This window comes from Prionailurus viverrinus, chromosome D4 (assembly GCF_022837055.1).
Source record: "Prionailurus viverrinus isolate Anna chromosome D4, UM_Priviv_1.0, whole genome shotgun sequence".
NCBI classification, from domain to species: Eukaryota; Metazoa; Chordata; class Mammalia; order Carnivora; family Felidae; genus Prionailurus; species Prionailurus viverrinus.
In genome coordinates this window covers 59,405,467-59,421,440 of record NC_062573.1, presented here as the reverse complement: position 1 = coordinate 59,421,440, position 15,974 = coordinate 59,405,467, and the positions used below count along the sequence as shown (strand labels likewise).

The 15,974-nt window shown below is 40.5% G+C and overlaps 1 protein-coding gene across 4 annotated transcripts; it reads right to left on the bottom strand.

Moving 5' to 3' along the window:
• Window positions 1–584: 584 nt before the first annotated feature.
• Window positions 585–4,057, bottom strand: LOC125150425 (procathepsin L). 4 transcript variants are annotated; one of them, XM_047830367.1, is made up of 8 exons: window positions 3,932–4,057; window positions 3,891–3,893; window positions 3,511–3,630; window positions 3,214–3,360; window positions 2,583–2,807; window positions 1,960–2,122; window positions 1,172–1,289; window positions 585–684 (listed from the first exon to the last, which is right to left on the bottom strand). In XM_047830367.1, exons 1-8 carry the CDS (start codon window positions 4,055–4,057, stop codon window positions 585–587), a joined length of 1,002 nt encoding a protein of 333 aa, XP_047686323.1. The 4 variants fall into 4 exon arrangements, with proteins under 4 accessions (XP_047686323.1, XP_047686321.1, XP_047686322.1 ...); XM_047830365.1 differs by lacking the exon at window positions 3,891–3,893; XM_047830366.1 differs by lacking the exon at window positions 3,891–3,893 and having other exon boundaries at window positions 3,226–3,360.
• Between the last annotated feature and the right edge of the window lie 11,917 nt (window positions 4,058–15,974).

Below are 15,974 nucleotides of genomic sequence, written 5' to 3'. Positions count from 1 at the left end.
TTATTAGAAACTTCCCCACTACCACTTTATTTTTAATTTTGCCTCAAAAGGTGACATTTATTCAAAGGAAAATAAAAAAGAAGAAATGATAAGATGTCCATCACTTGGCTCCCTTCCCTCCCCCCCTCCTCACTACTACTCAAGTGTCTGACTTCGGGTCCAGTCATGATCTCAAAGTTCATGAGTTCAAGCCCCATGTTGGGCTCTGTGCTAACACCTGCTTCCAGTTCTGTGTCTCCCTCTCTCTCTGCCCCTCCCCCACCCTTGCTCACGCTCTCTTTCTCTCTCTCTCAAAAATAAAGAAAGAAAAATTTTAATTGCTTTATTTTAAAAGGTAAAACTTTATACATCCTTTTAAAACAATAAAATTTCAACATATTAGACAAGTCAATCATACAAAGCTGTTTACGGCAGTAATAAGCAAAGTAGTAACATTTTACCAGTATAAAATACCACAGAATCAAATCACAACTTGTATCCTCAAAGGTTCAAGTGTTTTATCCCACATAATAAAGTGTGGTCAGCTTTAAAATTCATTTTCTGGATGTTTTGTTGCCAATCAAGGTCTTCTTCCCACCATCATCTCACACAGTAGGAAAGCTGGCCAAAGAGGCGATTCCACAATGGTTGTCCCGGTCTTTGGCCATCTTTATGTAGCCATCCATGCCCCAGTCTGTACCCCAGCTGAAAGAAGACAGCATTTGCCATTTTATTCAAATAAATCAAATACATTTGTCTTTATTAACAATGGGACTTGACACTGAGCAGTGCACCAGAGGCCAAGACAGATTCAGAAAGTATCAGGAGAGGCTGTTCTTGTTCATGGTTTACGTTCCAAACCTGCACAGAAAGCTATTCCCCCAACCTTTCACGAAACTGCAAAATGAGAGACAGGAAAAAGAAACTCTCAGGGCACGATGTATTTCAGAAATAAGAAAATTTTCAAGTTTAGAAATGCAGTGGTACCAAAACTATAGCAAGGACCTTAGCAAACTTGAGACAGTACCTTATTAGTATCATCCAATGAATATGTCTGTGTTCTCCCGTGTGGGGTAAAGACTTCTGCGACTTCAGCAGTGTGCTCAAGGGTTTGAGGACCTGCATCCAGACACTAATTCCAAAAAGGATTCCCTTTTCAATTTCAAAGATAAGTATTTTTGGCTTTTTATACCTATTTTTGATCATCCAGTATTTTTTGTTCTCTGTCTCTGTTCCATCAGCACCATAGCCAACCACCAGAACACCGTGATCCACGTCTTCACTGCTACAGCTTGGATCATAATAAATGCCTGGAAAAGTAAAATTCAATGCTGGGGTGACATGTGGCTTATCAACCATGCTGGTAGGCATATCAAACTTCATTAAATATTTAATATTTAAATTACATATTACATAAATTACATTAAATATTGAAATAACATAAATCCAGAGAGATTTTAAAAACAAGATTTTTTAATATGCTAGAGATTTAGGCCCTCATCTAATGCCACCAGAAATACAAGTTGGCACAAACTCTTTTCCAAATAACTTGCCAAGAAGCATAAATGACCGCTTATTGACCCCTTGTCATTCTACTTTTAGGATGTCAGCCTGGGGATACAGCACAAAATACAAAATTATGTGAGCCAAGAGTTTTTTTTTTTCTAGTTTCAATTATATTAATACAATTCCTTAGAAATTTCAAAAGGTCTGATAACTAAAAAAATGTAAATTGAGCTATACCAAATCAAATTCTGTAGCCATTTAAATATATTTATGACAAGCTTAAAATCATGAAGATATGATTCAAGTAATGTCACATAGAAACAACAGGCACAAATACTACATGTACAGAATGAACAACCATGTTAATCAACACACTCAAAATTCTACATTGTATTCTAAATACCTACTAGTCAATTATATGGTACGTCATGGTACCATTTTTCTACCTAAATTTCCATATGAACAAATGCTTACCTTCTTTATAGAAGCGGAAGGTATCCAGGCTTGCATCTATAGCAGCAGAGATGGGCCCCACAGCTGCCAATGTGATCATAAGTTCATTCTCCTTACTAGGGATGTCCCAGTAGTCAGTGACATTGGCAACAGAGTTCTCAGGCCTGTATTTGCAGGAGTCTCCCTTTCAAAGGTAAAGGGGAAGAGACTTGATTACTACCATCCACCTCCTGGGGAACATGAGTTCAAAACAGTTTGAAACTTACTGAATTCAAGACAAATTTGTTATAATGCATCCCAGGAGCTGAAATGCTATTTATTGGTTGTTTTGAAATTGAAAAATCGGCAGGTGTCTATTCAATGACACACTCTCGGTCTCCTTGTCCATAAGAAATTTTTCAATCTGGAGAAATCCATACCAGTATACAAAATGGTATACTGTACTTACCTCCACTTAACATAGAAGTAGGAGCAACTATATGGTAACCATCAAGGCAGAAAACTATGCCGGACTAATAAATTTTAATGACAGTTCTGACAGTCTGCAGATACAAAGTCTACAATCTAAAATGTGAATATAAATATGGTAGCTGTTGTCTTTGAACCTGTTCAACTTGGATAACAAGACAAGAAGCTCTCTTTACCTGTGCATGATATGGATAGGATTCCTCTGAGTCCAGGCCACCATTGTCCTTAACATACTGGAAGGCATTATTCATTAGGCCACCATTGCAACCCTCATTGCCTTCAGCCTGAGAGCAGTCCACCAGGTTCTGCTCACTCAATGAAACAAGTTTGCCAGTTTTCCGGAACATCTGTCCTTCAAGGGCACCAGTTGCACTAAAAGCCCAACAACAAAGACAATAACCCTGAAAACAAAATTGAAAAGCTCTTAGTCTACAAAATAAACAGTAAGAGTTTGACAACAGCCCATAGATCTAAAACTTCCTAAAACAACAAACTGCATATTCTTCCCCAACATCCATAGCAAGGACACTAATTCCTTTTGTCTTCTATTCTTTTTTTTTAATGTTGTGTTTAATTTTTGAGAGCGAGAGAGACAGAGACAGAGTACAAGCAGGGGAGGGGCAGAGAGGGAGGGAGACATAGAATCTGAAGCAAGCTCCAGGCTCTGATCTGTCAGCCCCATTGTGGGCCTCAAACTCACAAACCACGAGATCATGATCTCAGTCGAAGTTGGACGCTTAACCAACCGAGCCACCCAGGTGCCCCTGTCTTCTATTCTTGAGAGGGACCTGCTGAATATTGTCACACCTGATCCTTCACAGGAGTTACATAGCCTTTCTCTCTCCAGTCCACAGATGAGGGGATCTCAACAAAGAAAGGTGCTTGGAACACTTTCCACTTCTTGCGCTTCTGGATTTTAAGGCCATTCATCACCTGCCTGAATTCTTCATTGGTCTTCAAGGAAAAGGAAATAGAATGTTGACAAGCGTGAGATTCTTTTTTTTAAGTACTGTGAGGAAAATAAAAAATAAATAAATAAATAAATAAATAAATAATATTGTGAGGAGGACACACATAACATTCAGCAATCCATGCCACACTCACCATGTCACCAAAGGCATTCATTGCCATTGTGAAGGTGTGTTTCCCTTGACTGTGTTCCTGATTGTGCTGTTCAATCATTTTCATATTCCTCTCCCACACTGCTCTCCTCCATACTTCATCCTGGAGAAAAACAAGTATCTTATCATCTTGATTTCTATTTGAAAGCAAATCACCTGCACCAAGTGGATGTGCTCCCAGCAAGGAAGAGGAACCACAGCCAGGGATGGCCTGATGCTTCTGTGAGCTGTTCTCCAGCAACCACACAGCAGGACATATGCCCACGTTGTGTACAGTCAAGGTGCCCTGCTTACTGCCTTGGTAAGAGCTGGTAAGAGCAGACTCAAGCTACTCTGTGTTATGAACTCCCACCAGCGTGGAACATTCTCTGCAAGTTTCACTGGGCAGTTTAGATGTTACCAACCATGCCATATAGTTTCCCATGTGTTGCCTTCCACTGGGACCATCGTGCATCTAAGCTCTGATAGAGCTGTGGAGCAGCTGAGGCTACCCCCAAGCAAAGGCCAGCCAGGAAGAGTAAAGGATGCATGTTTCAAAAACCTGGGAAGGGAAAAGAAATGAGTATCTGATCAGGCCAAGCTGTCTGAAAAGCCAACCTCCTTTTTTCTGAGATGTAAAAGCCACCCCGGTGAAGTAAAAACATTGAATTTATCCTCCCGAGTATTTCCACAGAGCTGTGGAAGGAGGAAGGCTGAGGATGTGGGATGTGCGGGACACTGCCCTGCGACCTCCGCTTCTTCCGGGGGACTTGGATCTCAGGGCAGGGAGGGAGGGGGGAGGGCCCCGCAGCAAAACCTGCGGGGATCAGGGGGCCGCGGCTGGAGGGGCCAGACCTGCAGATAGAGCTTCCTGGGAGCCCCAAACTCCCGACTCCCAAGGCTGGAGGCCGCGCTGGTTCCGAGAGTGTCCCTCCCGACCCCCTGCTCAGGTCTTGCGCTGGAAAATCACCTGTGACAGGTGCAACTGTGCAGGTGCAGTCACAGGTGTGGGTCCGGGGGCTTCCCACCCTCCCCAGGGAGAAGAGTGCATCCTAGGTGCATTTAAGGCCTGGGACTCTGCCTGGAGGGCCCAGCCCCCACCACCTGCTCCCACCGCGATTGGTTGAGCCGATATGTGGGCGGGACCTCCGTGCTCTGGGACTCCAGTCTTGCTAGTGGCTGGGTTCATGCTTGACCTGCCTAGGGAGGTCTTAACGGTCTCAGTGGTATCCTGGCCAGGAGAGCTGGGGGACCAGGAACAGGACTGAGGAGGGAGGGCGGAGTGGTGGTGTATGGCGCCTGCCTGGGGACCCGAATGAACTAATTACACTGAATCCATGAGCTGGCTAGTGGCTCACGAAAAGTAGTTCATAAGGAAGCCTAAATGGGTTTTCAGCGTCACGCTGCATGTCCTTTAGTCACCGAATTTTTGGTAAAAATCTCCCAGAGGACTGAGAACAGGATAATCTAGTCTAGTGGTTCCTGTTTACTCCAGGCAAATGTGGGGCAGGTAGACGAAGTGGCTAATGCCCACCTTCGGATGTGTTATCACTGTTACAGGAAGGGATGCTCTTGAGTTTGGGAAGACTCTGGAGTGGACTGGAAATGAAAACTCGGGACGCAATTGGACAAGGCTCAAATCCTTGGACGAAAAAGGGGCAGACGGGAGGGGTGTCCAGGGAAGGCGTGGCATTTTGTAATGCTCCTGTCCTACCTCTGACTGTCAAGAATTCTTCTTCCCTCTCAAACCTTTCTCCAAACCAACAGTAACGTATTATTTATTAGGGGGGGAAATGGTTTAAAGAAATGGAGGAAAAGTAGAATCTAGAAACTACATTTACCTCTTCAGTATCCAACCTGGTTTCTTGAGATTTAAGAACTTTAAGAAAAATTAGCAAAACAGCGTTTATCAGGAAACCATGAATTTGCTGTCTGACGACCGGTTTTGCTCTCCTTAGAAACACGCTTCCGTAGGTCTACACTGCCTACTTCTCTGGACCTATGTCAATGATACACCCTAGTGACCTTCCTCACACATCTTCAGGACTTCTCTGCTCCCGGACAGCCATGGTCAAAGGGATTCTGAACACCACCTGGAGTCAGGGTTGGGCCAGCATGGCCATTCTGCAGCTCTCTCCGTGTGGGCCCCTCAGGCCCTGCAACACCCTCAGCCTGTTTCTTCAGTGAGGACATGAGGCAATAACTACATTTTACTCAGAGGATTAAATGAGATAATACATGTCAGGCATGAGCATAGAGTAGGGCTAATTTAATACTGCTTCCTTGTGAGGGCTGTTAAACAGAAATCCACAGGCCCAAAATGGTGTCACTTAGGTTAAGGGCCCAAGTCAGGAAACCAAGACTTAATACCTGACCCAACTGCAGGTTCAACCCCTAGCAAGGAAACCCTGAAAGAGTCAATTTCCTGGTCCACACTGGGGAATTTACTGAGAGCCTTTCTGCTGTCATTAGCAGGGCTACCTTGTCCAAACAATGAATTCTTTGCTAATAAATTCCATTCTTCTCTTTTGGCTATTCCCCTGCTTCTTATTTATTTTTAAGATTTTATTCTTAAGTAATCTCTGCACCCAATGTGGGCTCGAACTCACAACCTCGAGATCAAGAGTGGCATACTCTACTGACTGAGCCAGCCAGACTCCCCTGCCCTGTCTTTTAAAATCTTTCTTTGGTTTAGCTCAGCTGAGTTCCCTTCTACTTGCCAGATGGGATACTGCCTGATTTATGGGTTGTCTAATAAAGCCAATTACTTCTTCAGGTTTACTTGGCTGAATTGTGCAATTTAACAGATTTGGTGGCAGGAACAAGCTCTGGAGTAAACTTCTAGCAGCATTCAGGAAAAGGAGAAATACAAGGCATGGTTTCAAGGTCTTCCTTCTTTCCTAACACTATGGGTAAGCTCCTCTGGGTCAAAGGTCCATTCTGTTTGTCTCTAACTTTGCCTTGAAGCTCCTGATCCCATTAACCATCCATTACAGGTCAGGTCAGCTTGAGCTCCAGATGGTTATGCCAGGAGCCCAATGGTGCTGGTGTGTTTGCCAGGACTTCCACTGAGCTGACAGAAGGGTCTCCCTGAGGCAACCCCTGCCTTTCATGCCACATTCCTCAGCAAGAGGTTCCCAAGGGAATGGATGGTGGTGCTCATAGGGCCTTCCTAGTGACGAGACACAGTGCTGCTGATATATGAAGGAACAGGTTTGTCCTGTTTGTGTAAATAAAGGCTATTGCTAGCAAGATCTTGGAGGCCAAAAAGCCACAAACATTGGTAGGCAAGGGTCTAGCATTTAAAGGCTGCTAGAGCTCTGGCCACCTCAAGAAGGCTGCCATGATAGAATAAGTTGGTCATAGAATAGGTTAGATGGACACTAGGCCACCCTCCAGCTCAAGAAAACTTCCATGCAATAAAAATACACTGTAAAACACACACTATCCCCAGTCCTGTGGCACTTCCCTCTTAGGTATTAGTTCCCCTCTGAGAAAGCCAAATTGAAGGGATCCTTCAATTCTAAAGAGTCAGGTGTGCTAGCTTCCAGCACACCTGCTTATTTTGTGCCTAAAAACTATGGTCCCAGAAGTTATATCAGCAAGATATATAGCTTTCTAGATATCAGTAGATAGCAACAGATATCTAACAAAATGGAAAAAAAATTTTAAAAATAACCTAGAATTACAGTGGCCACCATGAGGAACCTTCCAGTTAGGCCAGATTGTTCATTTAAGAAGTGTACATGAAAGTCAGGCATCCCAATCTAAATAAACAGAGTGGGGTGCCTACTTTAATTCATATGCAGAAGCCTCCAAAAGGCTTCAAGATTATAAAATAGTTCCAGTGAAAGATTCACTACAAAAGGCTACTGAACAATTAGAAACACGAGAGGTGCTTAAGACCAAAGACTGTAAAACTGACTTATGTCCTCCACCTCCTCAGCCCTCCTTTCCCTGAATTCTGTGTCTGCCATTTTCCCATCCCAGGTGCCTTTCCACCTGAAGAGACACCCACCTTTTTTACAGGACACCACCTGAGGTTACAGGTGGTCCTCCTGAGAAGCCTTTCATCCTTGGTCAAAGACTGAACTAAGGCCCACAGTAAAACATTTCATAAACACAGCCAGGGTCCTCAAGAGTTTTCATTTGTTTGTTTATTTGTTTTATTCTTTTTTTTTTTTAATTTTTTTTTCAACATTTATTTTTGGGGCAGAGAGAGACAGAGCATGAACGGGGGAGGGGCAGAGAGAGAGGGAGACACAGAATTGGAAACAGGCTCCAGGCTCTGAGCCATCAGCCCAGAGCCCGACGCGGGGCTCGAACTCACGGACCGTGAGATCGTGACCTGGCTGAAGTCGGACGCTTAACCGACTGCGCCACCCAGGCGCCCCTATTTGTTTTATTCTTAAATAGATTCCCCCTGAGCCCAGGTGAGAGAAGGAAATAAAAATTCACATCATCCCTTCCTTTCCAACTCCAGACCTGTTGGCTATGAATCCTTCTTTCCTGGGAAAAACTATTTCCTTATTGTTCCTTTTGTTTTACATCGTAAGAACATGGTTTGGCTTTCCACTTGCCTCAGCTCTCTCTTTGGCCGTCTTTGGGAGTGGGTCTAGATTTTGTAAAAATAGTATCTTTTACACCCTCTTTGAGGATACCTCTTGGCTCCATGAAATCATTTAATACAATCAGAAATCTTTACTGTGTTTTGGCTAAAACCCAACAAAATACTTATTTTTAATTTAATAGCTTTATAATCAGAAATCTGGCCCAATTAAAAGCTGATATTCAGAGACTGGTAGATTTTTGTTTTTTAGCTTCTCCCTTAAGCAAAATGCACTCAGAGGAAAAAGAAGGCTTTCTACAGGCAGATGGGTGTGTCAGTCCTTTGATATTATTTAGGCAACAACCAATTGTTTGAGAAACTAAACACTGCTGTCCCTGTGAAACTGGGAAAAATACTAGCAGAGAATGGAACAGAAGGCAGATTTGTTAAGCTACACGTAAGTCACTATTGATCACTGTGGCAGAATTTTAGCTATGTGTTGTTTAAAATAATTGTAGTTATAAATAGAGAACACTTCCACAATCACGTAAGGTAACAAAATACTATCGATAAGATCACAGGACATATTGCCCCAGTACACTACATTTTATTAACTCACTGACGTACAATAGAGACGTTTTGCAGAGTTACAGTCTTTGAAGTAGAACAGACCCCCTCCCGATCAGACAGGGAAGCAAAGAATAGAAGACAGCATCTTAAGAATGTGATTTCATTCTCCAACAGTCCTTGAATGCCACTCCACCCGGAGACCCTGGCTGTAATTCTTGCCCTTAAAAATCCTCATTTGTAAACCAGGGGACAATTTGAGACCTTGAGCATTAGCTCCCTGCTCTCCTGGGTGACAACACACCAATAAATAGCCTATCTTTCTTCACTGCAACAGCTGGGTGTTCGTTTCTTTACTGGCTCGCAGTGCATTAGGCGGACAAACACTCTTTAGTTCCATTATACTTCTTTTATGAACCCAGGCTTTACAGGACCAGAGGTGTGCTTTCAAAAACAATTCAAAGACCACCAATCCTTTTTACCAATCCCAACACCTCCCTTATTTATTTTAAAAGGCTTATAAGTACTGTAAAGAAGAAACGTCCTTCTAGAAAGTGTTTGTATTTTTTTCCCAGTGCCTTTACAATGTAAATACTTAGCTTTCAGCCTGGTCTTCTCCAGGAACTCCTTATGGCCCATATCTTTAAGATAAAAATTCCAAGAAGATATTTCTTCTCAAGTAAAAACAAGGAGGAAAGGCCAATGAAAATTTGACCCTCCAAATAAAAATACAATTTTAAGTTTCTTCTCCACAAATTTTTTTCAAAAAATAGCTTTAGCCATCTAGACCAATAACCTTAACTTATTCCATCCACTAAAAAACCCAAACCCAGATCCAGCTTTTATAACTAGTAAATTTTGTACCTATTTTATGGCAGTAATTTTTAAACAGAAGGTGTAAGGTCTGTGTCTATATATTCAAGAAGCTGAGTGAAACTCAGACAAGATGAACTCTCTGTGCTCAGAGACTCACTCTTAGCCTCCCAGAATGGCAATGCATACCTACACGTCACCTCTTCTTGATGTATTCATCTACCAACTGACACTTAGGCTGCTTCCAAAATTTGGCTACTGTAAATAATGCTGCAATAAACACAGAGGTGAATATATCCTTTTGAATTAGTGTTTTTGTATGCTTTGGGTAAATACCGAGTAGTGCAATCACTTGGTCATATGGCAGTTTTATTTTTAATTTTTTGAGGAACCTCCATACTATTTTTCACAATGGCTATACCAGTTTGTATTCCCACCAACAGTGCATGCACTAGACTTCCTTTTTCTTCACATCTTCATCAATGCTTATCATTTTTTGTATTTTTTATTTTAGCCATTATGACAAGTGTGAAGAGATATCTCATTGTAGTTTTGATTTGCATTTCCTCCATGATGACTGATGTTAAGCATCTTTTCATGTGTCTGTTGGCCATCTGAATGTCCTTTTTGGAAAAATGTCTCTTTGCGTCTTCTTCCCTTCTCCCCCCCCCCTCCCTTTTTTAATTGGATTATTTGGGTTTCTAGGTGCTAAGTTTATCAGTTCTTTTTACATTTTGGATATTAATGTTTTATTGGATATGTCATTTACAAATATCTTCTCCTATTCAGTAGATTGTCTTTTAATTTTGTTGATTGTTTCTTTTTTTTATTTCTTTTTTTTAATATCTTCTCTCTGCCTTTTAAAATGTTTCTTTTGCTTAGTTCAGTGGAATTTCCCTCTATTTGCTAGGTGGAATGCTGCCCAATTCATGACTCATTTAATAAAGCCAACATAGATCTTCCAATTTACTTGGTTGAATTGTTATTTAAGAGGTCAAAGACAAAATCTTTCCAGAGGCCTTGCTTATTTCAGAAAACAGTTATTCAAGAATTTCATACACAGGCAATTCCTACTTACTTTTTACTTTCCACGAGCCAGGTCACAAGATTGGTGAAATGAACCATAAATTATAGTGGTAAGCAAGCTTATATGTTACAAGCCAAGATACAGGTAGTAATATTCTTAAATTTGGCTTCCGAAATGATATATTACTCATACATGTCTTAGGACTACACTCACAGAACCTAAAATAAAATTCATTGTCTTCTGTTTTACCCATCATGCTAGAGATAATGTTCTATTGTAAATTACAGATAGCTTTTCTTGCCTATTTGAATTTAGGAGGTCATTTGAGGGTGCTTAGGTGGCTCAAGTTTCCTTAAAAATGATGAGATTACAAGGAGATGACATTTCATACCCAGCAGAATGGATGAAATTGACAAGGGTGCAATACTAAGTGTGGGTGGAGATGTGGGACTGTAACTGAAATAACATGAGTTTGCTCCCTAGTGAATTACAGGTAGAGACTACAACAAGTGGAGTTGTTACCACAAAGAAAACTGTGCATCAAATACAGAGATCACAGGAAGTCTTTTTGTGAAGCCATGAGTCCCTAGGTGGGGATAAAAGGGTTTCTTTTATATAGGGTTAGGATGAGCATTCAGAAAAGAGAGTTTTGTTTTCCATGTAAAGGCAGGCAGATGGTTGCACAGGTGTACTTAAAATACCTATACATGTTATGTTAATGAAGCTTGGGTGGATATTTTAACATTATAATGAGGTAGAGGTAACTGCTGGACACCCCAAGGTCCATCCACACAGATATGAGTCTGCCATTGATCAAGCCCAAAGTGGTCTAGGCCAGCTAAAGCTCTTTCTGTTGTTTGCCTATAAAAGATTAACATGCCTGTGAAGAATGAGGGTGAGTGGGTGTCTGCAGGTGACAGTTTTAACTTTATAAACACTATGGGGCACAGTTTCAGAACCACAGGAACTCTCAGACATTACTAGTGAGCATAAAAGGTAAACCACTCTGGACAGGGGCTCATCAGCTTCTTATAAGGGTAATTATACACCTGCCCACCGGCTCAACAATTCCAGTGTTAGGATCTGCCCAAGTGAGAATGTTCACAGAAGGTTTACTCATAATAACTTCCAACTGGAAACACATGGAGAGGTGTCCATCCAAGGAGAGTGGGTAAACACATGGTAGTATATTAATACTCAACAATTTAAAAAGAACAAAGTATCTCTATGTGCAGCAACAAACATGAATCTCAAAAATACTATGTCAAGTAAAAGAAGGCACATATGAAAAGAACATAGTATATGAAGTTTGAGCAGGCAAAACCAATCTATGGTGATAGATATCAGAACAACAGTTACCTGCAAGGGAAATATTGACTGGAAAGGGGCACAAGAGAAGTTTCTAGAAGGATGGAGATTTCTATATTGTGATCCTGGGGATAGTTAACATGGGTGTAGATACTGGTCAAGATTGACCAGGCTATTCACTTAAGATATGTTAATTTTAATCTGTGTTAAATTCTACCTCAATAGAAACTGCATTACCATAAAATTCGTGAGATCAGGGCAAAAAAGGAAAGTTACATTGTAAAAAATAGAAATCTGTATCAGGATATTGAGCAGATTCCCACCTTTTCTATGAAAAAAAAAAAAAACTATGAAAAAGTAGCCAAGATCTTTCTATTGGCCCTAGAGCTATGCCCCAAGTAAGATTACTGTGCTTGTTGATGTGGTAGAAATAAGAGGTGACAGTAAGCCTCCCTCAGAAAAGCAGTTGGGAAAGGAAAGCCTGACCTCCAGCCTCTCCGGTCACCAGTGCCTGCAGCCTGGGTTCACCAGAAGCCACAGGGCAGCTGTCAGCAGACCCAGTGGTCCAAACTCAGGGTGAGCTCCTGGGAAGTCTGTCCACCCATCAGGCCTTTCTTCTTCTGTAAATTATTCTAAAATACTCAGCTGACACAGGATTTAAATACCATTCTTTCATCTTTAAAGCTGCAAGAGAACAATTAGTTACTGATTTCACATTTATTTGTAAAACAATAAAAATTTCCTCCAGATCCTTAGTCTGTGTTTCTAAAGTAGAGCATTAGAACATTTCCCAGGGAAGGATGCCTGGGTGGCTCAGTTAGTTGCGTGTCTGACTTTGGCTCAGGTCATGATCTCGCAGTTTGTGGGTTCAAGCCCTGCATTGGGCTCTGTGCTGCCAGCTCAGAGCCTGGAGCCTGCTTTGGATTCTGTGTCTCCCTCTCTCTCTGCCCCTCCCCTGCTCATGCTCTGTCTCTCAATAATAAATGAATGTTAAAAAAATTTTTAAAAAAAGAAAAAAAGAACATCTCCCAGGGAAACTAAGATGTGTGCACCTGCTGGGAAAGAGCAGAAGAGGGGGAGACACGGGAACTGACTTTCCTTCAGGGGGAAAGCTGTTTTTTCTTCTGTATTTGACTTTTCTGTTTGAAAAGTTTGTTTTTCTGCTCTGCTATGAGGGACCTCATCTCTACTAAGCTATATGCTCTAAATCATTCTATAGAAAATAAAAACTCTGCAATAGTGCTTGCTTTCAAAGATTTACAATATGTTTATGCATCTTGGGAAAAAATTTATTAGTCTAGCCAACCATTTATTGAGGGTAGTTGTCCAGTTCACTATTCCAAATTATTGGAAATTACAAGGCCTTTAAGCATTCACACTATTATTTTATATCACATCCATTATAGTTTCCAAATATTTCATATCTTTCTAGTAGCACCAGAATGATCCATTAATAGGGGGAAAAAATCACTTCCAGACAATTTAACAGTAACTGAAAAAGATATTCACAGTGAGCATTTGTGACTTTACTCTAGCAGGCGACTTCCCCCCAACCTCCGTAAGATATGGGCAGGAAATGTATTTTGACTGGTGTAAAGTCATAGCAGCTGGTTTTTCATTAATTGTTACTATCTGCATTCCAATGACCAGAAAATTACAAGTGTATCATTGACTTACTAAAATAACCACTTCACATTGGTTTCACTTTATCAGCAACAAGAACAAGTTACTTGCAACTTTTAATTCAGATATTCTACAATCATCATTATCATCACCACCTTGGTAGCATTTGTCAACACTTATGATATTCTAAGTATTGTTAAATAGTTAAAATATATCACTGCATTTGTTTCCATAGTAACTTCTCTGTGAGAGAGCCTCTGAACACTTGCTCCCTTTCCCAATAATCTAAATTTGGAGGGTGGTGGGGGGTATTCTAATTTAGTGTATGCAAAGAACAAAAAATCTTTGAGTTTGAGTTAGTGCTGAGTGAAACCTGAGTAACAGCTCAAGTGGTTGTGAGATCTCCTTGAAGACCACATGAAAGGTAAGCCGAACCAATTGAACTTCTTCTAAAAGGCATTTGGGAAGAGATATTGGGATGTTCACAGAATTGACCTTAGGCTGGAAAAACAGATGTCAGGACCAAAACAACCAGAATCCAGGGCAACAATGGCATCTGAGTTGCAGGAAATATTCAGCAGCGTTGTTAGGGCTCAGCTGTTGGAATGAATAGATTCACACTGTTTCTTCCATCCTGCATAACTGTGCTCAAGATTCAAGATCTGGAAGACATCCCATCTGCGTCTAGAGAAAGGCATGCCACCTTGATTATAGCCCTAGCAAGACTGCTTATAATGGAGAAATCATATAATGATTTCTCAAAAAGAAATTAGAAGAAGAGAAGAGAGGAGAGGAGAGGAGAAGAAGAGAAGAGAAGAGAAGAGAAGAGAAGAGAAGAGAAGAGAAGAGAGAAGAAATTGCATTGCTCCTACCAGGACAAGAGGAAATGGATGCTGGTGCCTAAGAAATAGCCTTTGTTCAACACAGCAACTGCTCCTTAGCTTTCCCAACATACAGAGAAACTTTTTCTTTCATTATTTTTCTTTTGAGATAATTATAGAGTCACATGGACTTGTAAAAATAATATAGAGAAATCCCATGTCCCTTTTGTTGGCATAAAAATAGACACAGATCAAGGGAAATAGAAATGGAATAGAAAGATGGAATGGAATAGATCAATGGAATAGAAGGCCTAGAAATAAACCCACGAATATATGGCCAATTAATTTACAACAAAGAAGGTGAGAATATACAATGGGGAAAGAATAATCTCCTCATAAATGCTGTTGGGAAAACTGGGCCACCACACCAGAAGAATGATACTGAACCACTTTCTTATACCATTAAAAAAATCTAACTCGAATGTAAGACCTAAGAGCATAAAACTTCCAGAAGAAAGCAGAGGCAGCAAGCTCTTTGACATAGGTGTCGGTGATGATTTTTTGAATCTGACTCCAAAAGCAGCAAAAGCAAAAACAAACAAGTGGGAAAACTATAGAAAACTAAAAAGCTTCCACTCAGCAGAGAAAACCATTAACAAAATGAAAAGCCAGCCTACCAAATGGGAGAAAATATTTACAAACCACACATCTGATAAGGGTTTAATATCCAAAATATACAGAGAACACATACAATTTAATAGCAAAAAAAAAAAAAAGGTTAAAAAATAGTCAGAAGATATGGACAGACATTTCTCCAAAGAAGACACACAGATGGCCAACAGACACATGAAAAGATGCTCATAATCATTAATTATCAGGAAATGCAAATGAAAACCACAATGAGCTATCACCTACACCTGTTAGAACAACTATTTTCAAAAGGACAATAATTAAGAATCATGGCAAGGATGTTGAGAAAAGGGAACTCTTGTGCATTGTTGGTGGCAAAGTAAACTGGTGCAGCCACTTTGGACCTGTGGAACACAGGGTGAGTTTTATAGTGTCAGGGGATAGAATCCACATGACCATGAAATATTTCATGGGAAGGGGCCTGTGGGGCTTTCTCCACACTTCTATACACAGTATAGAGCTTTGCCAGGACAAACAAAACAATAATAAACTTGAAAGCCATACTGCCCACAACTAAGTGGTCATTACTGCAGTGAAATATACAAATAATGACAAATGGATAGGTTTTTTTCTCAGATTAAACTATTCCTTTGAAAGAAATGTCCATTATCCTAAGACTCTAACTTTTCTATTTTTTCTTTTAAACTTTCTTTCTTTCTTTCCTTCTTTCTTTCTTTCTTTCTTTCTTTTCTCTTTTCTTTTCTTTTCTTTTCTTTTCTTTTCTTTTCTTTTCTTTTCTTTTCTTTATATTTAGAGAGAACATACCTCAATATAATAAAGGCCATATGTGACATACCCACAGCTAACATCACACTCAATGGTGAAAAGCTGAGGGCTTGTGCCTTGAGGTCATGAACAAGACAAGGATGTCCAATCTTGCCACTTTTATTCAGCATAGTTCTAGAAGTCCTAGCCACAGCAATCAGAGAAGAAAAATAAAAGACATTCAAATTGGAAAAGAAGAAATAAAACTCACTATTTTCAGATGACATGATACTATATATAGGTAACTCTAAAGACTCCACCAAAAAACCATTAGAACTAATACACAGATTCAGTCAAATTTCAAG

Bases quoted from the DNA above. Each gene is read 5' to 3' on its own strand.
- LOC125150425 (XM_047830367.1), bottom strand. From the start codon at position 4,057: ATGCATCCTTTACTCTTCCTGGCTGGCCTTTGCTTGGGGGTAGCCTCA. The intron at 2,808-3,213 runs GTGTGACAATAT...TTTTGTTTTCAG, and splicing joins TAACTCCTGTGAAGGATCAG to GGTTATTGTCTTTGTTGTTG. The intron at 1,290-1,959 runs GTAAGCATTTGT...TTACTTTTCCAG, and splicing joins CTTCCGCTTCTATAAAGAAG to GCATTTATTATGATCCAAGC.